Raw genomic sequence first — 27,109 nt, 5'->3', positions numbered from 1 at the left:
TTACTTCTCCGTTACGGTACAACAATCGCCAGCCAGAACCCATCGAAGTATTTACACTGGCTTGTCGATATTTAAACACTCCCGGCTAATGTAGCCACACCCCCTGTACAGATAACAACCTATGAGGTTGAAGATGCAATGCCCAATCACAAGCGGTCCCGCTTTACAACGTGATTGGTAAACACTCTCTGGGCTAGGACTCCTATTGGTTACATTAGGATCCTAGCCCAGGCTGAAGCTTAACATTAACTTTCAATGAGGCGATTCGCATGTCAGTATTTACATTCAAGTCAATACATAACAAAAAGAAAAAGGCATTCAGGGTAGAGCATCTTTCTGTACCTTCCATTTCCCCAGCAAGCCTCCTAAGTGTCCCAAAAAGCCTGTGTTTATCCAGGAGGCTGCAATAAGCAAAGGAGATCTAGTGAAATCCTCCCTGTCTCCCTCCTTATGGTGGCATAAGCGGCATAGCAGTGCAAGCTTTGTGTTGGTACCAGTATCCCAATTATCCTCTTTGTTGAGCTAGACTCGGGTTCTTCCGGAGAGGACTCTCTGTCAGAGCAAGGGGCAGCAGCCCCAAAAAGTCCTTATGAGTTACGGAAGAGAAGGGGAAATGATAAGTAAAGGCTGAAGGACTCTGAATTGTGCCTTTGAGAACTTTGAAATGGGATGATCGGGGGTACTGTTTTTAGACAGTTAAATTTAAGCTTTAAAGGAAAAGTATTATAAATGTTTGACTCAGTTTATAATATGATTAATGTTGGGAAGACTTGATGTAACTAAGCTAGTGGGAGGATCTCCTCTCTTGGGTTTTTAGTCAGTAGTGGGTTCTTTGCTTTATCCCGTAAATGTAGTTTCCCCTCCTTTTTCTTCTGTTGTAGTTTTTGTAGTGATATAAAAAATAATAAAAAATCCCCTCCGGGGGCTCAAAAATTATTTCTATATTCACTAAACAGCCCATGAAAAAGTGGAACAAACCTTTCTAGCCATCCGGTTCTGAGCATCCATAGCAGAAGCTGCCTTCTACCTTTGTAGGCCCACATTCTGCACTGCTCACACTATGCTGGCCTAGGCATTTTGTTGTTCAAAGCATAAGGTTTTGTGTGCAAGCACAATTCTTCAGATACTGTCTGAAGATGTGTGCATGCACACAAAAGCTTATACCTTGAATAAAACTTTGTCTTAAAGGTATCACTTGTCTTAAAGGTACCCCCCCACAGGGGCTGCTCAAAACTTTGTTTTCTTTTTAAAAACTCTCAAAGAAAGACAGCTTTTTTCTGTCCTTTGGGGAAGGGGTACATTGAAAAGATTAGAGGGAGGACAGCAGTGAACACCATATCCCAGCAGTCTCAGCAAGTGCTTGTGTGCATGCTCAGAAGGCAAACTTTTTTAAAAAATGGCCAACAGCCTCATGAACTACATATCCCAGCAGGATTATCAGTGCTTCTGGGCATGCTCCAAGGACAAACTTTTTTTAAAAAAATGGCTCTCTGAGTGCTGCCATCTGATCACATAAAAGTGCTTTGAAGCACACTAAAAGGGGTGAGTCTGATCAGGATTATCTGTCACAAAATAATCTGGCTCAATTAGAGGTGGGACAACAGTGGATTGAAGTGCCCGTCTGAACGCAGCCTAAGAAACCTTCTTGGTTGAAAGAAGGCCGATTGCCAGACGTCATTTTGCATAGCAGAAGTGATTGGATCTAACCTCCCTCCCTCCTTCCCTCTCTCTCTCTCAAAACAAAATACAACCCAGTACTATTTGACGATATGATTTCCTTTTAAAAATTGCTCTAAATTCAGAAATGAAAGTGTAAATGGAGATGAAGGGTTCCATATGAAATTGCAAAGAACATTTACAGTGGTGAATGGCCTAAGGTACATGTTTCAGATCTCAGTGGGCTTACTCTGACATCTTTTCAGGTGATTTTGTGGCAAGCTGTAACTTCTCTGGCACTTTCCTTGCCTTAATAGCTTTCTTGGCACAATTCCTAGCAATGTTGAAAATCCAATTAAAAAAATTAGTAAGGCAGAATAAGAAGACTCTATTTTAAAGAGAAAATTAAAGAAATTAGACGAACAAATCAATGGCATTTTTAGCCTCTTTAGCTAATGTGCTGATAGCTTTTGATATTACCAGCCCCCAGATTTGAAATATATTATCGCTGGTCCATTATACAACAGTACTTTGTATTTCTGATTACGATCCAAAAAAACCCCTGTTGCTAATTCCATGTGCCCAAGGGAGCTTTAGACTTACAATTCCCAAATAGCATACTATCCTTGGTGCTTCATGACAAAGTGTTTTTGGAACTGAAATGACTCTTGAAAGCATTTTGTGAAATAATAAAGAGCTCTACTGTTCAAAGAGAAAAAGTTAAAAACAAAACAAAACCATTGGGTATCACCAAGCCCTTGGGTTTGCTTCAAGTAATTTTTTTTATCACTGCCGCTAAATCTACTCTTAATAATTTCAGTTTCAACATACACCATTATGGGATTTCAGAATTATGAACATGTCTGCATTAAGGACTGCTTTTCTAAAATCTCCATACTTTTGAAAGGTTTATACAGTGGTTATGCTCTCCAGTTTCCTGACATTCTTACTACTTTTCCAGCTCTATATATACACTCATAAAATATTTCTTTGGAAAACAGTGTTCTCTAAATCATGGTTTCCCCAATCCTGTTGAACCTTTGGTCACTTTTGGAATTTTGAGAGCAGGTAGTGGCACAGTAACAAAGTAGCTGACATGAGGGCTGGGTCCAATCTCAAACCACTGGGAGAGCCAACAGAATAATAGGAGGTTCCAAGACAAGTGTGCTCCTGTGACGGAGACAGCTGTTTCCAAATGAGTACTACCTACAGAGAGAAAAGGTGATGCTTTTGGCTTTACTGAAGCACCTCCTACTACAGTGAAGTGGAAGAAAGCCAGGATTGTCTATTTGCTTTGGAGAAAGATGAGTTGGGAAAGAAGCAAGTGATCACCAGGAAACATATTGGCAGATATCATGGTATCCATGAGCACCATGTTGGGATCTGTGATCTAGATGTCAGGATTAACTCCCTCTCTGTGGGCTGCTGTTTTCTCATCAGCCATTAGGAGCAATGCCTTAGGTGAAGCTGTGAATGAGTATTTGTTTTGTATTGGTTTATTTCTGTTGAATCTATACGTCCAAGAAGGCTTGCCAGTCCCCAGGTTGGGGTGGTAGTTCCCCTGGTTTTCAGGGCTTTCCCCTGCCGCTGGTCAGCTGTCTGACAGGGGAAACTCCACCCCCAAAAAGCCACATCCCCCATCTGACCTCCCCAATATGATGACATCACCCAGAAATAACATCATCATGCCAGGGGCGTTGTATGGGCACACTCTGGTTTAGGGGCAAAACTCTGTTGTTTGAAGCCAGTTTTACCACAGAGTTTTGTCCTCAAACCGGAGTGTCCCCATGTGACATTCCCAGTGTGATGATGTCACTTCCAGGTCCCAGAATGCCCCCCAGTCCCCCGCTGGAGTGATGAGGGAACCTGGCAACCCTATGTTCTAGGCTCCTGTCCAAAGCAAGGAGATGTTTGAGCAATTGCTGGTGAAGGACCATGGTCCATCCTCATGCCCCATCCCTTGTATTCTTTGTACGAAATGGACACTATAGAAGCAAAACACTCTTCAAACTTTTGTTTTAGCAATCTTTGTTGTTAGTCTGTTCTGTCTGCCCTGGGGATGTTTGAGCAATTGCTGGTGAAGGACCATGGTCCATCCTCATGCCCCATCCCTTGTATTCTTTGTACGAAATGGACACTATAGTCTGTTCTGTCTGCCCATCCTCCAAGGAGACATGGTTCTCCCCCTCCCCATTCGTTGCTCTTTTTGTTTCTCCAACCAAGGACAAGCATTTCTACATTATACTTAGGAAGGCTTGGATGTTCAAAAACAAAACAAACATGGAACTAGGGTAAGCAAGGGAAAAGGGTAGCATTGCTATGGCAGAATCTCGGTACTAATATAAATAGACTGGATTTAATATGGCAGTATAACCAAATCATTATAATAATTATCTTCTAGTTTTATCAAAGTAGTTACTACTATATTTTTCATAATGCAGGCTTGTAAGCACTTAGCACTTGCCTGATAACCTGTACCAAGTAAGAGTCACCTTGAAGAGATCAAGCATAAAAACTTTTTTTTAATGTTCTTTTACCTTTAGGGTTACCTTTAGGCCACAAATTATGAATATATAGGCAGTTGGGTTAATACTCTGTGGTCATTTTCAAGATATTATTTATGTAACAAATATATATTACTTATATTTACATTACTTGTACTATTACTTATAAATGCACTTTCTGTTTTCTTGTAATTTCTTTGTCAAAACCATGTGGTTGTCTTTTACCAACTCAGTAGATTTATTATCCTTTCAATAGATTTCTATCTTGTCTTCGTTTTAATAAAGCAAAAATTAAACAAACTCAAGGGACAGAATTCCAGTCATTTCATCCTGGTCTTTGGGTTTTACAGTCAATGTACAGAGTGTGTCAAATATATTATTAAAATCTACCTAGCATGCATATCTGTTCACATTGTCTTGTACTGTGATGCAGTCTTTCAAAGATGATGGCCAACTCTATATAAGCAGATACAGAGAATTCAGCTGGTCATGTTTTAAATCTCTCTGAATAGATGCCAGTCATGGCATACCCAAAATGTTACATCCCATTTACAAATTTATTAAAATATTTATAGCCCTTATTTCTGAAAACTCAGGGGAGCTAACAAAATAACAGAAGCTGCAGGACATAGACATTAAAACTGCCTAACAAGTTAAACCAATGCACAATTACAGTTATGAGTTAAAAGCCAATACATGCAATTCGCACTGCTAAAACAATTTACCTTACACCAAATGTCCTCTGGAATACATTGGTCTTTAAAGCCTAAAGTGTTTTGTTTTGTTTTCCCCATTTTAAAGCTACATAGCCTTTTAGAGCTATATAGATTTACATTTTATACTTGTACCCTAAAGATCTGCCCTATAGTTTAAATCTGCCTGTAATGTCAGAGCATTGTGTCTGGAACACCAGTATAATATGTTTCTGTTGTTTTTTTCAGATGAGCAAGAGTCAGTGCAAAAAAGGACTTTCACTAAGTGGATCAACACTCATCTGGACAAGGTAATATGGACACCAATCATAAATTGTAGGGTTACCAGCACTGCCTTGGCAAATGCTGGGAGATTTTGAGGGCAGTGCCTGTTGAGGGTGAAGTTTGGGGAGCATGTGACATCACCTTTGGGCAGTGTTCTAGGAATGTCCCCTATTGCCCTGGTACACCCCCCCCAATGATGACATGAGACAGCCAAGTGTGGGTTCAACTAGTTTTATTTATTTAAATGGTGAGATGACTGATCTTCATCACTGCTTATTCTAATAACCTGAAGATTTTGAGGGTAAGCTGTGCTAAGCATCCACGGCAGATGCCTTTTGGATAGGTTCACTCAGGGGTCTTGTTGTAGAAAAAGAGCTGCCGGAGCTCATTAGCATAACTTATTTGCATATGTCACGCCCCCTGACATCACCGGAAGTGACAGAAGGCCACACCCCCTGACATCACCGGAAGTGTGTAAGAAGGCCCGGCTACTTACCCTCCTGCTTCATCCTCATTCCCAAACGGAATGAGAATCGAAGCAGAGGGCGGGGTAAAGAAGGGGCGGGGCTTCACCATGTGACCGCCCCGCCCCCTAGAGGTTCTCTTCCGGAGCTCCGTACCTGAGAGCTCCCCCCCGACTAGAGCCCTGGGTTCACTCTGGTTTCAAACTCAGCCAGTGCATTTGTTGGCCTTGCTTGTCACAACCTGCACAGCCACTGTGTGCCAAAGGGGTGCTAGGCTTTCATCTGTATTCCTGATGTGCCACAAGACTTGTACCATGTTCAAAATATCCCACTCAGCACCAAGGGTGCTCCTTCACAGCGCCCCCAGCCACAACGAATGTGATGGCCTGTTCCAGATACCTTCTCCTCATGCTCAATGCCTGAGGGTGTTTGCTGATTAACCATACCTATCATGATCAACTTGCCCTGCAAGGGAGAGGACAGAGCTGAATAAAAAGCTGCCTGCTTCCTTCTACTGGTTGGCTGGCTCTCCTCAGAGACCCACCAGTAGTGTCCCGTGCCACAGAAAGTTAATGTGGGCTGGGACATATTGATTTATGGCATTATTTGCTGTGAATGTCTCATCCCTGTGATTAAGAATATATAAACAGAGCATTCTCCAGTCATTTTGTTAAACCATTCCTTGGTGGGTGGGTGGATTGGGGCCAAGGACAGAAGTTTACCTGCTGCAGGCAGTCAAGTGACAAGCCTAGTCTAGTTAGATATAACTTCCATTTTGTTCAATGGAGTCTACTTCCAGGATTGCAGCCATATTATTTTAACACAGTGAAATGTAATCATGAGTCATATGAGAAGAGAAACCATTTCTCATATTCATAAGAGAGACTGTTTAATTCTTTATGGCATAGCTGGATCCAGCTTACTGTGGGATGGAAAATAGATAATTTTTTCCATAACTTCTGTGATCTAATAGCAACAGCAATTGTTAACTATTATCAGTAATAACTTCTGTTTCCTATATAATTCTGAACAGGAAAATAAAAAGGAAAGGGGGGAGTTAGATTTACTTCTACTTCATTTATATTCATTTTCTGAAACGAAGCAGTTTTGAAAAGGACCAATTTATATTAAGTTTGACTGTGTTCTTCCAACAATATGAGATATACTTTTAAATGCATGCGTCATCATCATCATGAATAATATTCTCTCCTTATATGTAATTCTGTTTTGAGGTGACTCTTTCTGAATTTTCCACACGCTCCCACAGCATTTGACTCCCTGGCCTGTCACTCCAACAGTGTGACAATCCAGTGGCTGCATTGAAGTATGCCTGCACACGAAAGCTTATGCCTTGAATAAAACTTTGTTGGTCTTAAAGGTCCCAATAGACTCAAACTTTGTTCTGCTGCTTCAGATCAACATGGCTACCCACCTGAATCTATCCTCTTATCTGTGTTATACAGAATGAAACTGGTTTATCCTAGGTGGCTGGTCTGCAGATTATTGGGGTGACAGAAATATGAAGTGTTTTGAGCACAAAGGAAAAAAAAGATTAGGTCGATGATGTATAAAAAGGCTGTTGAAAGAGAATAATCAGGAGCAATTTGAAGTCCTGACCAGCCAATTCAGGATAAAACCTGTGTGACTGCCTGTGAAGTCTAGAACAGTCTGGAAAGTCTGTGAAGAAAAGTAAACTACTGCTTAATCTCTGTTTAATTTCTTCCTGCACTGCAAATAAAAGTTTTTCATGTGCTTTGATTTAGACTCAAGATCAAATTTCTAGATGCTTAAATGAATAGGATTTACAAGTTTTCTCTTGGCAAAGGAATTTATTATATTTGACAAAAATATTCATCTTTGATACTGAGATAATTGTGGGATCTGGTGCACCAAATACAGGAGCAGGGAAATTTTTGAAAATTGGAATTTTGTTGTTTTAGTTATTTTTATTACAGCTAAATGTAGATAACCTGTACTCTCTGTGTTGATGTCTTACGGATGATCAACTTTCATTGAAAGACGCAGCTTGGAGTCTTCTTGGATCCTGGTCTCCTGCTGGAGAAATATCACAACCACAACAAAGTGTTTTGCTTTCCAGCTGCATAAGGAAGCTGGCTCCTTATTTGCAGATGTCCAATCCACGGTGGCTTGGAGGTTAAGATGCTAAACTGCACACTGGAAGGTCTGTAGTTCAGCAGTTCGAGACCCCAGTGCTGTGTGATGGAGTGAGCTCCCATCTCCGACCCCAGCGTCTGCCAACCTAGCAGTGCGAAAGCAAGAAATTGCAAGTAGATAAATAGGTACCACTTCAGTGGGAAGGTAACAGCATTCCGTGCACCTTGGCGTTTAGTCATGCTGGCCACATGACCACAGAAACGTCTTTGGACAGCTCTGCTTCTTCGGCTTGGAAACAGAGATGAGCACCACCCTTAGAGTTGGATTTGACTAATGTTCGAGCAAGGGAAACCTTTACCTTTTTAATCTTGCCAAACTGATCCATGCTTCAGTATGATAGTAAACTGGTCTACAGGGACCTGACCTTGAAGACAATCCAGAAAGTTCAGCTAGGGACAAATGCAGTAGTCCATTTGTTATCAGGGGTAGACAGCAGGCCATTTTACGTCGATCATGAAGTTTTTTCACTGGTTGCATATTCAATTCCAGGTCCAATTCAACATATTCATGCTTACCTTGAAAGTGCTTCATGAACTGGGGCCCACATACTTGAAGGACTGCCTCTCCCTACATGTTTCCATGTGGCAGCTTCACTCTTCCTAGCAAGGCCTATTGTCAGTGTGTTAGGGGTTTTGGAGTGTATTAGAGCCAGTTTGGTGTAGTGGTTAAGTGCACGGACTCTAATCTGGGAGAACCAGGTTTGATTCCCCACTCCTCCACTTGCAGCTGCTGGATGACCTTGGGCAAGCCATAGTTCTGGCACAGCTGTCCTTGAAAGGGCAGTTCTTGAAAGAGCTCTCTCAGCCCCACCTACCTCACAGGGTGTCTGCTGTGGGGAGGGGAAGGGAAAGGAGTTTGTAAGCCACTCTGAGACTCCGAGTGAAGGGTGGGGTATAAATCCAATCTCTACTTCTCCTTTTAGATTGGCGCTCTTAATGTAATTTCAATATATGCTGCTTGAATGTTTCATTGTTTTATTTTTGTTATACAGTTTTATTGTATGTTGTATTTGTTGTCACCTGCCTAGTTCCTATGTTGGTCAGAAGAAAGGTGGGTGTACAAATATTTTAAATAAATAAATAAATAGTGCATTTCTAATTTATTACACAATTTGAGTTAGTTTGGGGTGGGGTGGGGGGAATAGAGCACATACATTTTGTTGTAAATAGGAATGATACAGTCCTGTGTTGCTCTTTCATTTTTATACTGCCCTTCCTTTAGGAGTTTGGGGAGATGTACAGGCTACGCATGTTTACTTGGAACTAAATTATGTTGGAGTGATTCCTCAACTTTCTTGCTTGGACAGAAGTACCATTGAGTTCACCCGAACTTATTTCTGAGTAAATACTCATAGGATCACGCTGTATGACTACAGTTCTCTGAACATTTTATGTAAAGTAACACTGTTTTATATTACTTTTAAAAAAAAGTTTTTCTGAGAAGAAGAAAAAACCACCTGGCAATACTAATATAAACAAGCCTAGGCTCATAACATTATTTTTAATTTAGTTACTGAATTCATAGTCCGCCTTCCTCTATAAGATTTAAAGTAGATTACACAATGTAAATAGCAGTCTGTATAAAGAGACATCTGATAAGCAGTTTAGGTCAATACAATGAGTATGAGGAAACTTCAAATGAGCTATGGACTAGGACTAGAAGTGAATGAGCATAGCATATTAGACATGATACAGATTGTGGATATGATGAAGAAAACTAGTACTTATATCAACAGAAAACAATGAAACAATGGTGCTACATACAGCAATATGACCTATACACAGTAGTATAATTATTAATTTATGAGTTCAGTATCCTTAAATAGCTACATATGAAATCAGTGGAAAAGCAAAATATTAACTTTGTCTGGATTATGCCCATTCCTTGAATCAGTGTCCACATGAAAATATTTTTTTACTGTACAGATCCACTGGGCAAAACTGCCATTGTGATAGCCAGGTGTTTCATTAGTATTCAGTTCAGAACAATCACATGTAGATGAGCAGAATACAGAAAGACAACTGACCATTTTTTAAAAGTCTTCCACTTAATTCATATGCCTCCTACAGTGGTCTGAAAATGACTTGTGTTAATGGCTTCTCACCAATAGTGTTTTACATCATCATACACCCTCTTAAATATCATACCTGCTAAAAGCAACACCACAAACCATATGTGCTGTGATTGTGGAAAGGTTAGCTGTGACAGATTCTTTGCTGTCACTCCATTGTGTTCTGGCATTTAGAAGAAATGAGTATGCAAGTCAATTTACCCATTAGCATAGGTTAATGAATATATATTATTTCAGAGTAAAATTTTCAACAACATCCAGGGGACTGAGAAATCTTTAACGTGTTACATAAATATTCCCACATCTGACACACCAGAAGTAAACATTTTTTCTGACATACATGCCCACAGAACCATAATGACTTTGCTATAGTGTCTCTGTCTGCAATGTATTTTGTGATGCTTTCTAGGGTTGCCAGGTCTGGGCTGGCAAATACCTGGAGACTTTGGGGGTGGAGCCAGGAGAGGGTGGGGTTTGGGGAGGGGAGGGGCCTCAGCATAGTACAATGCCATAGAGTCCACCCTTCAAAGCAGCCATTTTCTCCAGGGGAGCTGATCTCTGTTAGCTGGAGATCAGTTAAAAGCAGGAGATCCCCAGGCCCCACCTGGAGGTTGGCAACCCTAATGCTTTCGAATGCACTCTTTTAACAATTTCGCCATCTGAAGGCAAATGTATTTTTTTCATTATTGCCTTAATGGCCAATCAATATTGTGCCGGCTTTTAGGTTGGTTTTATCCTTTTTTTTTTTTTTTAAACCCTGTTAAGATCCAAGTTTGATTTTTCTTGTGCTTTTGATTCATGGTGTTTAAATTTCTGCCCTGCTTATAAATGGTCTTCCAGCTACTCAGCAATCCTGGCTTCTGCAGCACTGAAGTAATTGCTTTCTATACCATATAATATCCTAATGTCCTGTTTTAGGCTTAAGTACCCTTCTTTATTTCCATTCTGTTTTAGGAAATGAGCTCTGACTCACAAAAGCTTATACTGGAATAAATATTGTTAGTTTTTCAGGTTCTGCTGAATTTCTCTTTTGTTTTGCTGTGATAGACTTACACAACTATTTCACTGGAATTAGTTAACTGCTATGCTTCCCTTTAAAATGGATCACCTTCCCCCCCCCAGCTCCATAGGCTGGTTTTCTTATATTGTGACAGTGGACAGGGATAAGAAGACTCAAAATGATGTGGAGTAGAAATTTCCACTTAAAATAATGGCATACTGATATAATGCAAAACTTTAACAAAACAAAGAAAAGGCAGGCACTGCATTTTATTGAAACATCTGAAATACATAAGTGTTTCAAAGGCCAATTAAAAGAAATGTTCCCATGTCACTTAAAAAGCAGAGGGGACAGACATGGATACAAATCAGAATATGTTTGCATTTGCTTATGCATGTCCACGTCTTAATTTATATTGGAACTTAAGCTCTGTTAACTTCTTTTTCAGACAGGGCTCAGTCTACAAATACATGAAGTAATAATAAAGAAAGGAGGCCACTAATATTTACGGAGTGTCTTTCTCTATAATAATCACTAGGTATATACTTCAGATTTGATATTGATCTTCAAAAGAGATTGAATATGACTTCCAGTCTAACTTGAGCCTGACAGCTCTCACTGTAGGCAGGAAATGATGAGAAGGCTGAAGTTGGTTCCTTATTCGCACTTCCTTATTCATTCCTTATTCGTTACTTATTCATGTAGTCATTCAGAAACAATAAAGAGAGTTGGAAAGCTCTGAACCCCAAAATAAGGTCTGGACTACCACATATCATATACCCCAACGTTCAAAGGACTCTCCCCTTCGATGGGACATATGCTGTATCCTGGTCCAAAGCACGGTTCTGGTGCTAGCTGCTCCAAAGCACAGTGCCCCCATGACAATCACACAAGCAGACACTGGGGCCAGGCTGCACCCCAAAAAATATTTGTATGTCACCTGTATGTCACCTTGCAGGGCACAGTCCCCAGAGCGTGGGGATGTGTCATTTGGGGTGGTCCAAATATTTTTTTTGGGGGGCAGTCTGGCCCCAGTGTCTGCCTGTGTGTTTGTCCTGGGGGCACCGCATTTTGGAACAACTGGCACCGGAACCGCGCTTTGGACCAGCACACAAAATGTGTCCCCTCGAAGGGGAGGGTCTGCTGAAGATGGGGGTGTATGAAGTGTGGGGGTCCAAACCTTATTTTGGGTGCAGAGGGCACTTCCTTATTCAAATCTCCTTTGAAATACAGGTCTCGAGGAAGCCCTGTGAATAGAAGCTCATGGCATCAGAACCGGTGATTGAACCGGGCATTACTTTATGTCACCTTGCAGGGCACAGTCTCCAGAACGTGGAGATGTGTCCTTTGGAGTGGTCCAAAGATTATTTTGGGGTGCAGCCTGGCCCCAGTGTCTAAGCTTGCCAAGTCCCCCTGGGGGGCGGAGAAACCCCCGCCCTAGAGGCCCGTTACCCGCCACCGGTGTATCGGGCCCCAAGGGGAACCCCACCCCCAAAGCACGTGATGTGCCTGGCGTCAGCACGTCACCCAGAAGTGACACAGTCACGTCGGGCGTGTTGGGGGCGGGGCCACGGTCATCCGAGGGAAAACTCTATGGTTTTCCCTCGGATGATTGTAGCCCCACCCCTGGCGTGCCCGACGTGGTTGCATCACTTCTGGGTGATATGGTTGCGGTATGTGCGCGCGCTCCAGGAACGAAGCTGGAATCCCCCGCTGTACATACAGTGGGGACTTGGCAACCCTACCAGTGTCTGTTTGTGTGATTGTCCTAGGGGCACTGCACTTTGGAGCAGCTGGCACCAGAACTGTGCTTTGGACCAGAATACAGCATATGTTCCCTCGAAGCAGAAAGTCCTGTGAATGTGGGGGTATATGATATGTGGTGGTCCAGACCTTATTTTGGGGTTCAGAGCTTTCCAACTCTCTTTAGTATTTCTGAATGACTACACCAATAAGTAACGAATAAGGAATGAATAAGGAAGTGTGAATAAGGAACCAACTTCAGATAGGGTTGCCAAGTGTACTTACCCTTGCCGGCAGGGGAGCCTTGCCGGGCTCCGGGAGCTCTCCCAGGATGTGTGCGTGCGCGCGTCACCAGCATGTCACAGGAAGTGACGTGCTACGTCGCTCACGTTGGGGGCGTGGCCCAGATCATTGGGGGGAAAACCATATGGTTTCCCCCCCGACGATCTGGGCCATGCCCCCAACGTGAGCGACGTGGCTGCATCACCTCCGGTGACGCAGCTTCGGGGGGCGGAGTTCCCCCCGGGGCCCGATTCTGCCACGGCGGAAATCGGGCCTCCAAAGTGGGGGTTTCCCTGCCCCCCGCCCCCACTTGGCAGCCCTAACTTCAGCCTCCTGAAATGATGACTGCTGGAATGTAATGGTCTTGTTCAGACAAAACCATGATTTAATTAAACAAACAATGTTTGGGCCACTCCACTAACTATGTTTCCAATTGCACAAACAGGAACTGTGCAGATAAGGAAAGTGAGGATACAGTAAAGCCGGATAACTAGGCAAAGAGGCCAAAGGGCTGGAGTTGAAAGGCACATGCCAGAGATGTCTAAAGAGAAACACATTATGGAGGTGTTTCTTTGCAAATGCCAAGAAGCCTCCAACCCAAAGTGGGGGAGTGCTTGGTTTTAAGGGAAAATATAAGTATAGTGATCATAACAGAAACCTAGTGGAAGGGAGAGAACTAGTGGGATATGGAATGAGAGGGAAGAGCATACTGGAGGATATGTTGCTGTGCACATCAAGGAGAGTGTAGTGTCTAATTAGAAACCTTTAAAAGGGTCGACTCCTCCACGGAATTGCTGTGGGTGACAATACTGGGGCCCAGAAGTAATTTAGTGCTGGGGACATGCAAAATGGTCAGTCCCTGGCCCAAAGGATGTCCGCTTAGCCTCAACCAGGGCCAGGGCCTTCTCTGCCCTGGCCCCTGCCTGGTGAAACGTGCTCCCAATTGAGATTAGGGCCCTGAGGGACTTGTTACAATTCTACAGGGCGAGCAAAGTGGAGCTGTTCCACCAGGCCTTTGGTTGAGGTGGCAGATTTTTTTTTACCATCTTGGCCTCCCCTGTCCATAGTAGGCCTACACATGCCTACCATCTTGCTAATATTCTATGGGAAACATATTGGGCTGCTCTGGACTGATGTTATATTTTTTGTTTTTTGCTGCCATCTTGTTTTTAAATCATGTATTTATTGTTTTTATTTTTGTTGTGAGGCACCCTGAGCCCACCATGGAATAGGGCGGCGGGGGAAAATAAATAAATAATATTTATTAAACAGAGAATGACAACTGTGGTAGCAATCTATAACAATAGCAATGAGCAGAAGACTAATATTGTCTCTCTGATAATATTATCACTGTCAGGATGTTCCTTACCTTCATCCAGCATATACAATTTAAGAATGGGGAAACTTTTCTTAATATACCTTATAAAAAGTAGCATTTTATGTTGCATCAAAAATATATAGCTTCGTATTCTGCTCTCATGACATGGAATTGTAGGTCCCTAACTCATATTTAAAATATAGTATAAATAATTTCTTTGATTAATACATGAAAAATAAAAAGCCTGTGAGTTACAGAGAACTCTTCATCAGGCACAAGGAACATTCTCAGCAACAGAGCAGGGTCAAGTACAAATGCATAAGTCTCAAAAAATTAATCAAATATCCCATAGCAGACATCTGCAGTACGGGAAAGGGGGGAGAACAGTGGCAAGGATGAAGCAAAGCTTTCCTCCTCCAAGCATGAGAGGCCAGCAATGTTTCACTTGAAAAGTTCTAACCGATATTCAGGGTGTTGAGAATTCTGTTTTTACATGAGTAAAAACTTTCATATCCTAGCTACAGGAGTCAATAAGGCATTAGTTTTCCTTCTGGCAAGAGGGGCTTGAGTTTCCTAGTTTCCTCATTTGAACATAGATATGATTTGTTGTACAGAGGAGCTCAGAATTGCTGTTATATTCCATAAGTACTTGCCTACATATTACGGTACATTAATGGATGGAATGACTGGGTTACTCCTAATTATCCATGAACTGAAGAACGGTATTTGTGGTGTTTTATTGTAATCATTAGCATATATTCAACACAAAACATTCACAGTAGTTAGGGCTGTGTGTGTGGAATCCTTTTTAAGAGAAGTAGCAGAAGTTGTGGTTAGCGTTAGTTGTGGTTAACACTGCTTAACTGCTTTTAAAGGAAACAGAGGAAAGGGGTACAACTTGTTCCGAAGTGCAGAGGTGGTGGGTTAGTAAGTGAAAATCTCATAACTGTGGTTTAGAATATGTCTGCATTATAATTCATAATAAATATAGTTTCATATATGTAAGAGAGTCCCAGGGAATGCCAGCATATTGAGTTGCATCTGCCCTTTCGACTCTTTAGAAATGGAAATTATATTGGTCAGCAGCTGAGAACAGAATAGACGTGACTTAATGAAGGGTAGGGAGATAAAATATAACTCAATTTCCACACTTGAATTCTTCTCACTTTTCTCCTCAGCGTAATCCACCTATGGTAGTCAATGACTTATTTGAAGATATCAAAGATGGAGTAATATTGATTGCCCTTTTGGAAGTTCTCTCAGGACAAAAATTGGTAAGGATCAATTTTCCTCTGAATATCTATAATTTGTTACATCGTTTATCTATATTATTGTTGTTGTTGTTGTTACACTGTGCTGATCTTTGTGTTTATAAGGTATTTCCATCTCATATCTCAGTACTTGTGAGTTAGCAATCTGTATAAAAGACCAAAAAAATAGTCTACAAAAGTAACAATCAGATATTAAAAGCGTCAAGAGCATCAAAGAGCAAATGAGCCAACAGTAGTCTCTAAATCTAATACCCTGACCTGGATGGCCTAGGCTAGCTCAATCTCAGCAGATCTTGGAAGCTAAGCAGGGTCAGCTGTGGTTAATACTGGGATGGAAAACCACCAAGAACTCCAGGATTGCTATGCAGAGGAAGGCAGTGGCAAGCCAACTCTGAGCATCTTTTGCCATGAAAACCCTACAGAGTCACCATAAGTTGGCTGTGACTTATAGAATCATAGAATGTTAGAGTTGGAAGGGACCTTGCCGGTCATCTAGTCCAACCCCCTGCACTCTGCAGGAGCATAGCCGAAAGATAGCCCTACCTGAAAGATGGTCGTCCAGCCTCCGCTTGAAAACATCCAGCGAAGGAGCATCCACCACCTCCCGAGGCAGTCTGTTCCACTGCTCAACCACCCTTACAGTTAGGAAGTTTCTCCTGATATTTAGCCTTTAACGACTCCCTTTGTAATTTCCACACATTAGATCTAGTCTTGCAATCCGGAGCAAGAGAGAATAGATCTGCTCCATCTTCTACATGACAGCCCTTCAAATACTTGAAGACTGCAATCATGTCCCCTCTAAGCCTTCTCCTTCCCAGACTAAACATACCCAACTCTTTCAACCATTCCTCATAAGACTGCAGGAGGGGGGCTGGGGAACAGATGGCTGGGGAGCCCTTGTTGTCCCTCCGGGTCACTCTATCCGAGAAGAGAGGCTGCCACCACGGCTGGGAAGGGGCTGCGGTGGCCAATGCAAAATTGGCTGGTGCTTCTGTGCGCGTGTGCGGTTGGGGTTGTGCTGCACCTCTTGGCGCCCTCAGCGTGGGAGAGAAGACACCACCCGTAACAGTCCGGGCTGGGATATGACAGAGGAAGCGCCTATGAGTACACAGGAGACTAGGCTGTTTCTTTCTTCGTTATGTTTTTTTGTGAGGGTGAACTCTCCTGGAGTGGGGAGAACCAAAAGGCTGAACTGGCGGTGCCTCTGAACATAAGAACATAAGAGATGCCAATGTTGGATCAGGCCAAAGGCCCATCCAGTCCAACACTCTGTATCACACAGTGGCCAGAAATACCAGTGCCATCAGGAGGTCCATCAGTGGGGCCACTGCGTTGTGAGTTAGTGAGATACCCCCCACACACACACACATGCAGCTGCCCAAAGGAAAATAAGGGTGCCTTGGATGGTCAGAATTGCTCCCGCCCTCAGCATGGTTACTCCCTCTGATTTTGGTGGAGTTTCGTGGACACTGGAGAGCACGGGTGGTTCACAGGGCAGGTGGTTGAGGCTCAAGAGACATAGTTAACAAAGCTATCCAAATAATAAGAAAAGCATTAACAAACAAATTTGCTCTTGAGCAGCTCAGATATTGGCTGCATTTGAAATCATAGTCTTTTTAAACATAGTCAATGGGGGGGGGGACACTTGCAAAAAATTTTCCTTAAGAATGTAGGAGTCTGCATGCTTGTATTTAAAGTGTTTACTGCAGTGATCTCCTACAGGTAACAGTTGGGTGAAAAATGTTTAAGGTATACTCTTTTGATGCTTTAAGGCTAGTCTAAACTTGCCCTTCAGGTAGGACAAAGACTGTGAAACCAGTTTGTACAGGTATGACTTCAGCCAGCAGTGGGCAGAAACCTTTGAGATATAAATGATGAACTTGAAAAGGGTCTTCTTGAGGATATGGAAGGTAGAAATTAAAACTTATACTGGGACTCCAGAGTGTGCATGGAGGAAAGTCTTCCTTCTCTTCAGGCCCCACCTGTAGGTTGGCAACCCCATAACTGGTGGGTGCACTTGGGGGGGGGGTGCCAGAAGGTAGCCTTGCCTAGTGTACAAAAAAACCTGGAGCTGGCCCTGGATAGTTCTGCAAACTTTTTTTGAGCTGGTATACACTGGTACACACCTCTTTCAACTTGGGCTTGGTTATCTTTTTTGCCCTGGGGTTAGGCCAGGCTGATTGATCAGAAGCTGCAGCTTGGCCTGTCCTGCCTGCTGGGGTCTGGTCTGATGGCTCAGAGTCAGCAGCTGTTTATCAGCTGTCCTGCTGCCTTCTGTGGAGAACAGAGGAGGAGTTTCGGAGGAAGCCTATTGGTTTTCTCAAAGTTGGGGTAGGGGAAAGTGGGTAGATACCAGGTAGGAAATTCTCAAACTGCTGACCTAGTGTGGGGCACAGGCAGACTGGATTGAACTGTCACAGGCTTGAGTGCCTAAATGTTGAGCACAAGAGTTTACAGATGTGGCTACCCAACATTTCCTCCAAACATGACAGAAAGCAACTTTTGGGCAAATGGGGGTGCAGTAGGGTTGCCAGGTCCAGTCTTGTCCCCAGTGGGGGACTTTGGGGGGCATTCCCAGAGGGGGTGGGGTATTCCCAATGCAATGATGTCATGTTGGGGATGTCCCTGCCCCAAGCCCCGCCCACAAGAACAATCACCCGTGGTCACCCCTCTCCCTCCCCTCCTGTGAGATTTAAAGGGCCCATCGGTCAGGTGGAGGGCTCTTTAAATCATGCAGAAGGAGCGGGAGAGGGGTGGCCGCCTGCCGCCTGTCTGAACGCCAAGCAGCAATACTGCTTGGAAATCAGGTGTGCAGGGCCCAGTCCCACCGGCCAGAAGCATTTAAAGGTGCCCTTTGAATGCTTCTAGCCAGCAGGGCCCTGTGTGCTTGATCTCCAAGCAGTGAATTGCTGCTTGGAGTTGAGGCGGCAGCCAACGGCCACCTCTTTTTCTCCCCTTCTGCAAGATTTAAAGGGGCCTCCTGCTGATCTGCTGGAGGCCCCTTTAAATCTCTCAGGAGAGAATGTGGCTGCAGGTGGTTGGGCTTGGGGGCAGGGCTTCCCCCACTGGCCAGTTGGCTGGCGGCAGACTGGAGCCCCAAAAATTGGGGGAACCCCTGCCTAGACAAGGGGTCTGGCAACCCTAGGGTGCAGTTTCAGCTGCTGACTCTGAGCAGTCAGCCCCAGCAGGCAGGACAGGTCAAGTCACAGCTTCTGATCAATTGGCCTAGTCTCACCCAAACACAAAAGGCCACCCAAGCCCCATCCAAAAGGACTGGCCTAGCCCGGCCCCCGGCAGATACTGGCCTTGGGTAAGAAGTGTCTTGGCTTTCCATGTAATGCATTTCTTTTTCGCCTAAATATATCTCCAAGTACTGGCACTTTTTTTTAAACAAAAAAACCAGCCTAAAATTATTTAAAGTTACTGTAACCAATGTCAGGTATCTGCTTGTTTTGGTTATTTAGTGGCCCTGCTTTGTTAAAATACATTTTTATAATTATGACATTTGCTATTTTTATAGGAATATACTCCCTCTTGTGGTAGTGCAAGAGTAGTGTTTTGGAGTTCTTTCATCATGGTCTTTCTCATGGATAAGTGTACAATCAGAGCAAACCAAAATAAAATGGATTTTTAACATCACATCATTTTTTATTTTTATAATACAGAACAATGCATAATACATAATATTATATCTGTAAAGGGCATGCAATCTAAACAAGATTTAATATTTCATTTTTACTGATTCATTTGCCTAATTTTTGTTCTAAAATATAATACAAGTCTAAATTTATTTTGCTCATATCTGTCCCCTTCTTTGAGCTTTCTATATGTGGCTATTTTACCCATTAGTATCATATACCATACTTTCCTTAGCCATTTCTCAATTTCTGGTGCTTTTTCCTCTCTCCATGCCATGACTATTAACATTGTGGCTGCAGTAAATAAATTTCCCATTAAATTTATCTTACTAACTAAAATCCCTCTGGATGTAGTATTCAAAAGAGCTATACCAGGGTTGTTCTGTATTTCTCTTTGCAAAATTTTTCTCACTAAGAGCCAGTTTGGGGTCGTGGTTAAGTGCGCGGACTCTAATCTGGAAGAACCAGGTTTGATTCCCCACTCCTCCACTTGCACCTGGCTGGATGACCTTGGGCAAGCCATAGTTCTGATAAGAGCTGTTCTTGAAAAAGAGCAGTTTCTGTCAAGAGCTCTCTCAGCCCCACCTACCTCACAGGGTGTCTGTTGTGGGGAGGGGAAGAGAAAGGAGTTTGTAAGCCGCTCTGAGACACCTTTGGGTAGTGAAGGGCGGGATATAAATCCAATCTCTTCTCTTTTTCTAAACACCTTATTCAGAAGAGTTTTATAACTGGGTAAAGGCACCAGATATGAATAAATGAACTCTTTACATTTCCCACATACATTTGAAGCAAAAGTTGTTATTTTTATTAGCCTATCTGGTGTCAATACAACTACTATATAAGTTTGAGAACATTTTCCCTTATTGCTACATTCACTGAAATATTCCTTATACTCTTACGGAGACTGTCCTGCTGATTCTCTGATATATGTGTTAGCAAATCTTTTCCTCGTTTGCCCTTATATACAGTTACTGTTTGTTCTGCCACTAAGTGACTCTCAGAGCAATCCTGAGCCGGGCCTGCTTTGCACTGGCCAGCCACCGTGCAACCTTGGCACCGCTAATCAGCTCCTTAAGGGCCAAGTCACGCTGCAGTGGAGGGGGGGAAAGTGTAGCTGGCTGCTTGCAAGGTTGTGTCCATGGTGATTCCACTGCAGCGTGGCCTTATGGTATACTGTCGAGGCCAGGGTGGGACGAGAGGAGGGGCACCTCAGATCAACAGGAGTGGCCTGGGGCAGGTACTGCTGCATGTGACATTTGGGGGTGGGGAATGGCAGCTTGGGAGAGCCTCATTCTCCCCTCCCATCCTGCCCCCTGATAGAGACCCCTGTCAATGACAGGCATGTGGTCGCCATCATTTGTTTGCCCTGCTTGCCAGCATGTTCCATGGGCAAGCCCCCTCCCCCGAATACTTCAAGTCCACCCACTGCAGGAGCTTCCTCTACCACTGACTTGGGGAACCCCCATGATCCAGTGCCCCCTCAGTGCTACTTGCACAGATGCCTTCCCCCTGTGTGCCAGACGAACCCCTTCCTGGAACAGACACAGTTAGGAGCCTCATCCATGCACTCATTCCATTAGTGACCCCCCAAGTAGGTTTCATCGTTCCCCTCTTCTCTGCTTCATGCTTACAACAACCTCATGAGGTTGGTCAGGCTGAGAGTGTGCATCTGGCATCTGACCCAAGGGCACCCTCCTAGCTTTTATGTAACAACTAGCCTGCTACCCATGCTTCGCTACGGTATTTAAGTTCCATAAATCCAGTTATAATACTGATGATGTGAAATTTGAAATGTGACATTTGTTGTAGGAATTCTAACAGAGAAGATTGTAGTGTAAGAAACGAAGTGAGACATACGTACTCCCCCCCCCCCTCTGCTGAAGGACCTCTCTCTAGACCACATTGGTGGTTCTGCCCTCAGGTGCTAGGATCACCAGGCTGCTTGGTGAGCTCACTCTGGAGCAGGCCACATAGAACTGTCCATTTAAGAAGCAGCCGTCTGTTAAGTCAACTCCTGCCACCTTCCACGAAAGTGATGGCCTCTCTACTTGTGTTCCTGGATTGCTTTGCTCATATGGAGACTGTGTTGTTCTGAGCACCTCAGGGTGATCTTGCTGGTACTTGGCCTGTGCAGCTCAGTGCACTGCAGGAGTACTATGTGCAAATGTCTTTGCCACATTCCTAAGTTGCCTCATCCTTGTAGCATTGATGTATCTGGCTCAGCGTTTGCCAGGAGCTTTCCTGGGGGCAGTAAGAGGTGAGAGGTGTGAGGGGGAGTTGGTGTGAGGGAGTGGTGATGTGGTGGACATTTCTTCAGGTTCACGCATCGAAATAGCTCCTAGAAATGTCCTTTACTGTCTCCCCATAAACATGCATTCCCTGGCCCTGCTCCTACACCTGACAGACACCAACCTGTCTGGTGTTTGGGTGTGTGTGTGTTGTATTTAAACGCATCAGGGAGGCTGGGCCAGCAGAAGTGCTAAGGCAGTTCTGCTGAACAAACCTCCCCTGCAGCTGTAAGCATCCCACCTCCTCTCATATACCTGACAGGCAGTTGCCTGTCCAGTGTAGGAGGGGGAGGGGGAGTATTACAAGCCACTGTGGAGGCAGGGCTGGCAGGATCACTAAGGCGTAACTGCTGGGGCAGGCTTTAAGCACTCTGCAACCGCTGCTGCACCTGACAGAAAACCGCCTGTTAGGTGTAGGAGGTGGGGGAGTGTGTTGGAAGCCACCCCACCTCCTCTCCTATACCTGACAGGTAATACTCCCCCTCCCCCTCTTTGCCCCAGGACGTATTTCACTTAGCTTTCTTTTCGTGATTGTTCTGGCCGCTCTGCAGAGGAAAGGGGGGGAATTCCACCCCTCTCTCCTTGTTTTTTTAAAACTTTAAAGGGGCTTATCCAAAGAATCATCGGTTTCTTCAATGTTGCTTTTACAGGTACTTACAGTGCATCTCTTCATTGGTGTTATGGATGAGGCTCTCTTAACGCTCTTGATTTGGGGCGTTCACAGCTGGTGCAGTTATGACTGCCATAACTGCTCTGCTTCATTCCTTGCTTCTGGGACGATCCAGGGCTTCCACCCACTTGTTGCCATGAGCGGGGGCCCTGAATCAAGTCCCTTGCACCAGACCTCCTTCCAAGAAGTCCAGTGGAGTTCAGGATCCCCTGAAAACTCCCCTCAAAAGAATGAAGAGGCGGCTGTACCCGGGAGCAATTCCCAGTACCAACCGTATCTCTGTGCCACCAGAGATATTCAAATTTATGGTGACAGTGGCTAGAGTTATCTACGCAGCAAAGTGGAAACTAGACATCTGTCCATCCTTAGAAGATTGGGAATATAAACTTGGTGAATATGCTATAATGGCAAAATTAACATGGTGTTTGAGAAACAGGTCAATTATGAAATCTGAGGAGAGAAGAAGAAGAAGAAGAAGAAGAAGAAGAAGAAGAAGAAGAAGAAGAAGAAGAAGAAGAGATTGGATTTATAGCCCACCCTTCACTTGGAGTCTCAGAGCGGCTTACAAACTCCTTTCCCTTCCCCTCCCCACAACAGACACCCTGTGAGGTGGGTGGGGCTGAGAGAACTCTGACACAAACTGCTCTTTTTCAAGGACAGCTGTGCCAGAGCTTGTGACTGACCCAAGGTCACATCAGCAGGTGCAAGTGGAGGAGTGGGGAATCAAACCCAGTTCTCCCAGATTAGAGTCCGCACACTTAACCACTACACCAAACTGGAGTGTGCATTATGTGTACTATGCAAGGAGAGAAATTTAGAATGACAAGCAGTTTAAAACATTATATACAAACATATATTAATGAGACAGAAGTATAATAAGAATTTGTTTTAAATGTAATATCCTGAACGTATATGTGTGCAGGAAGTGGACTTTGAGGAGAGCATCTTTTCTTTTTCCACGTTATGAGATATATATATCTGAAAAAATTAACCGCGAGTATGCAATTAATTGTAATAAAGAAGAAACCAATGATGAAGTTGCAAAATAGACATAGTTATGAAGTTTGAAATTTAAGATGTTGAATATAAATGTACCCCGACAGAAGTAAGGAGTATTGTATTTTACAGATAATACTTTAATAATTATAATGAAGGAAATCTTGGAGAGAAATATTCTCTGTTTTATGCACTGTCAAATTTGATTGTTCTTGATATGCATGATTATGTCGAATAATTCCCTTTCCCCCCTTTCTGTATCCTTTCTCTACTACTATTATTCTGTTTTTTAAAAATAAAAATATATTTAAAAAAATCCAGCATAGCCATATCCTCTAACCAGTCCTGAGACGTAAGTCCTGGGGATTTGTGTTGTTCATATTAGGGGTTGGCCACTTGCCCTGATAATAAAGAAGCTTTCTGTATAACTTACCCAGAATGAATTATACTTGAATTGCAAAAAAAAAAAAGGGCCAATGAAAAAAAAGCATATATGCTAGGAAATAAGTCTGATCTGAGCCTCAGAATGCATTTGTACTGTGTTTTGTACTTTCTTAATTGTCCTTGTGATTTGTACTTTTTAAAGCCTTGTGAACAGGGCCGTAAACTGAAGAGAATCCATGGCGTAGCCAACATTGGTGTAGCCCTCAAGTTCCTGGAAGGACGACGGGTAAGTTTCACCTTGTGGCATTCCGATACTTGGTCCTCTCCATGTATCTTCTCTCAGAAAATGTGATATACATTGCATTGTAAAATGGATCTCCAATCCATTTTGTGTGTGTGTGGGGGGGTGGATTATGGGGTAAAGGGGAACAAGAACAGTTAATATGAAATTTCAAACAGGACATTCACATGCACAGCAAACCATCATCATCCCACACATGAATAAGCATGCATCCCACTGAAAATAATATTATGTGGGTGGACTTTAACCTAACTTGGATGTACTTTCCAAGGTACTTAGATGCAGTGGTTTCATGGCTACAATATGCTGTGCAGAAAGTTTGGGAATGCTGGACAACAATGATGCATTCATACTCAGGCATCATTCAGAAATAACCAAAAATGGGAGACTTGCAAATATAAACAATTTTGTTTAGTTCTTATTCTGAAACTGTATGCCTGGACATCCTGTATTACATACTTTTAGAGATGTTGGTTGGTCACACAATGGTTCTTATCAGATTCCTCTTGTTTTTTAAAATAATAATAATTCTTTAAAAGATGTGTAATTGAAAGAACAGAATAAAATACAACAAAACTCTGCCTGCAGGCTTACACTCAGATGTGCAAGGGAAAAGAAAAGTGAGAGATAAGGGGAAATAATGGTGGAGGGTATATACTGAGTTGAAATAGCTTGGTTAGAAAAGGTTTATGAAAATAGATATGTCTTGTAGTGCTTCTTAAAGAGTATGACTGACGCACCATAGAAATGTCAGGGGACAGTGATTTCCAAAGATAAATGGATGCATGAGATGCTAGATTTGAATTCTGGTTTAACAGTTAGTGTTAGAAGCACACAGGACTCTAGAAGAAAAAACATAGTGAGTGAATAAACAAAGCTTAAAAGCACTAAGCCATGCTCTAGCTTCCAATGACTTTGGCCTAGCTCAGCTCTGAGAGACACATCTGAAACAAATCGAGGGACACCTATTATCCTATGCAAAAATTGACAAAGGATCAAAGGAGTAGGAGTGTGCAAGAAAAAAATGTTTTTTAAAAAAATCTGGGTAAATTCCCGAATACCAGTTTCAGTATGATGTTTGAATTCGGTAATATTTGGGAATCCCAATCCCCCCCCCCCAGATCCATTATACCCTATGGGGATCATTAAAGTCAATGTCAAATCTATCTTGGGGTATATTCAGGGGTTGGGGGGTTGAGGTAGAGGCACCAAATTTGCAGCATAGCTGCTGGAGCCTCTCCTCAAAAGAACTCCCAAGTGTCAAAAAGTCTGGACTTGGGGTCCAATCCTATGGGCACCCAAAGAAGGTGCCTCCATCCTTCATTGTTTTCAAAGGGGGTGGGGAATAGCAAGGTAATATAAGCCCAGTAGAATGTCCCAGATAATCTATGCAATAGAAAGTGAAGTAGTGGGGAGGCATTTTTGCAAGGCCAGCAGCAGAAACAATGCAATGTGCCCAGCAGTACCAGTGCCACTGTGGACTAAGGTCAAATCTGAGAATCTCTGAATTACAAACTGGGGTGGGGGCCTTTCTGCAGGGACAGCAGAACCAGTGCAATGTACTGCCGCCCACCAGCAGAACCCAGTGCCAACCTACCAGTGCCCAGCAGCTGAACTCAGTGCCATTGTGGCAAATGCCAGCTCAACAGGACTGATGTCAAGCACAGAATCACAATCTGAGTGAGGGAGAAGGGAGGTGCAAGGACAGCAGAACCAGTGCAGTAGTGCCCGGCAGCACAACTTAGTTCCAGTGTGGCACCAGTGCAAACCCAACAGAACTAACCAGTGTCACACCAGAGAATCCCAACAGGGCTTTTAAATAAGTTTTTGGCAGAAGCAAGAGCTATAGAAGCCCAGCAGAACACTCAAAAGTGCAGAGTGGGCAGGCAATTTTGCTAGCCCACCTGAACCAAGGCCAGCCCACAGAAGCACGGAAATGTCTTGTTTTGTTCCAAAGCCAAGGGCAAACCCAGAGAAACCTTATACACATTTTCGCAGGGAAGGCCACAGAAAGTGAGAGGGAGGGGGTTGTGTATGTCCACCCTGTTCCTCCTCTCTCAGCAGCAGTACACAACACACTATCACTGCCTCAGCAGAGGAGCCTTAACATAGGTGCTGCAGCTGCCCTTCATCGCAGGCTCTCCCTTTAGCATCTCCCACACCTGCAAAGAAGAATGTTTAAATTAGCTTCATTATTTATGGTGCTCCTGTGGGCTCTGCTGGTTTCTGTTTGGCACACAGATCTCACTATCCTACTCTTTTTTTTTTTACAACCTATATTGGCATGTAAGAGATAAGATAACATTAAAGTTTAGGAATACATCAAAGGTATGGCTGTTGAACAGCCAACAAAAAAGAACTGATCAATTAATAGTTTCCCTGGTTCGAATTATAGATTGAAGAAAACAAGCAACATTAAAAGTTATAGAAGCATTTTGCCCAGAGAGTAGCAACTGGACCTTGACACTCTCAGGAAGACCACGCCATGTAAAAAGAAGGGTGTCCAGAAATTTTCCTCAAATCTTAGTATAAAATGGACAATTTAAAAGAACATGAGAAATGGATTCAATAGCACCCTGACCACAGGGGCATTGCCTAAGTTCATAGGGGATTTTTTGGCATCTTCAAGAGAAGATGGCCGATGGCAATACGTTAAATCTGGCTAACATAAATGCCCTTCTTTGATGGTGATCAGTTAGAGAACAAAAATAAGTAGCTGTCTGGCCCAGTGTCTGGGATAATCCCAGATGAACTGGGGAACAGGTTTTCCTGGCTGCCCCAGTCAGGTGCTGAAATTGAATATCTAGAAGCCTGTGTTTAATTGTATAAAATATTGTGGAGTCAGATGATAAGTAAAGCGGGTCTAGATGTATTCCTAAGGGCCTAAATTTTTTTTGGACTAATTTCAGCCAATTAGGTTCATAATGATCTGTCAGCATTAAAAAGGTAAAGGAATTCAGGTCAGGATTAAACAGAAGGCGCAGCCAGAATTTGATGGTCAGAAGCCAGGCCTGAGTTTCCAGCAGCATCTGGCCAGTTTCAAGACCAGCGTATGGGACACAATTAGGGAGACTATCCTACTCTACCGCTTTCATCTCGATCAAGATGAAGAACATTTTTTGTGCCGCCATTTTAATTTCACCATGCAATTTTGGTTTGGGGTGGCTGATGACTTGGTGAGTTGTGACTTGTGAGCACACCACTTTCAACATCACCCTGTGCTGCATTGCTACTAGGATTCTGCAGAGGTATTTTGATGCAGATAGATTTAGGATGGCAGTGGGGAGATTGGTGGGACATTTCTGCGCCCATACAACTGGTTAATGGTCCTGTTACTTCTCTCTGGTCTCTCATTTTAATTTTGGGAAGAG

At 43.3% G+C, this 27,109-nt stretch overlaps 1 protein-coding gene across 1 annotated transcript in view; it reads left to right on the top strand.

Annotated features, from left to right (window-relative positions):
- Positions 1 to 15,380: 15,380 nt before the first annotated feature.
- The window catches only part of SYNE1 (spectrin repeat containing, nuclear envelope 1), a 436,861-nt gene continuing 425,132 nt past the window's right edge, over positions 15,381 to 27,109 (top strand). The window contains exons 1-2 of the mRNA XM_015426162.1: positions 15,381 to 15,464; positions 23,640 to 23,723. Of these exons, the coding sequence (XP_015281648.1) occupies positions 15,381 to 15,464; positions 23,640 to 23,723 (168 nt within the window). The remainder of the gene's footprint in view (positions 15,465 to 23,639; positions 23,724 to 27,109) is intronic.

Source organism: Gekko japonicus, unplaced genomic scaffold (genome assembly GCF_001447785.1).
Source record: "Gekko japonicus isolate JY-2015 unplaced genomic scaffold, Gekko_japonicus_V1.1 scaffold223, whole genome shotgun sequence".
NCBI lineage: Eukaryota > Metazoa > Chordata > Lepidosauria > Squamata > Gekkonidae > Gekko > Gekko japonicus.
Note: the sequence above shows the minus strand (reverse complement) of the source record. Positions and strands in the feature narration are given on the sequence as shown.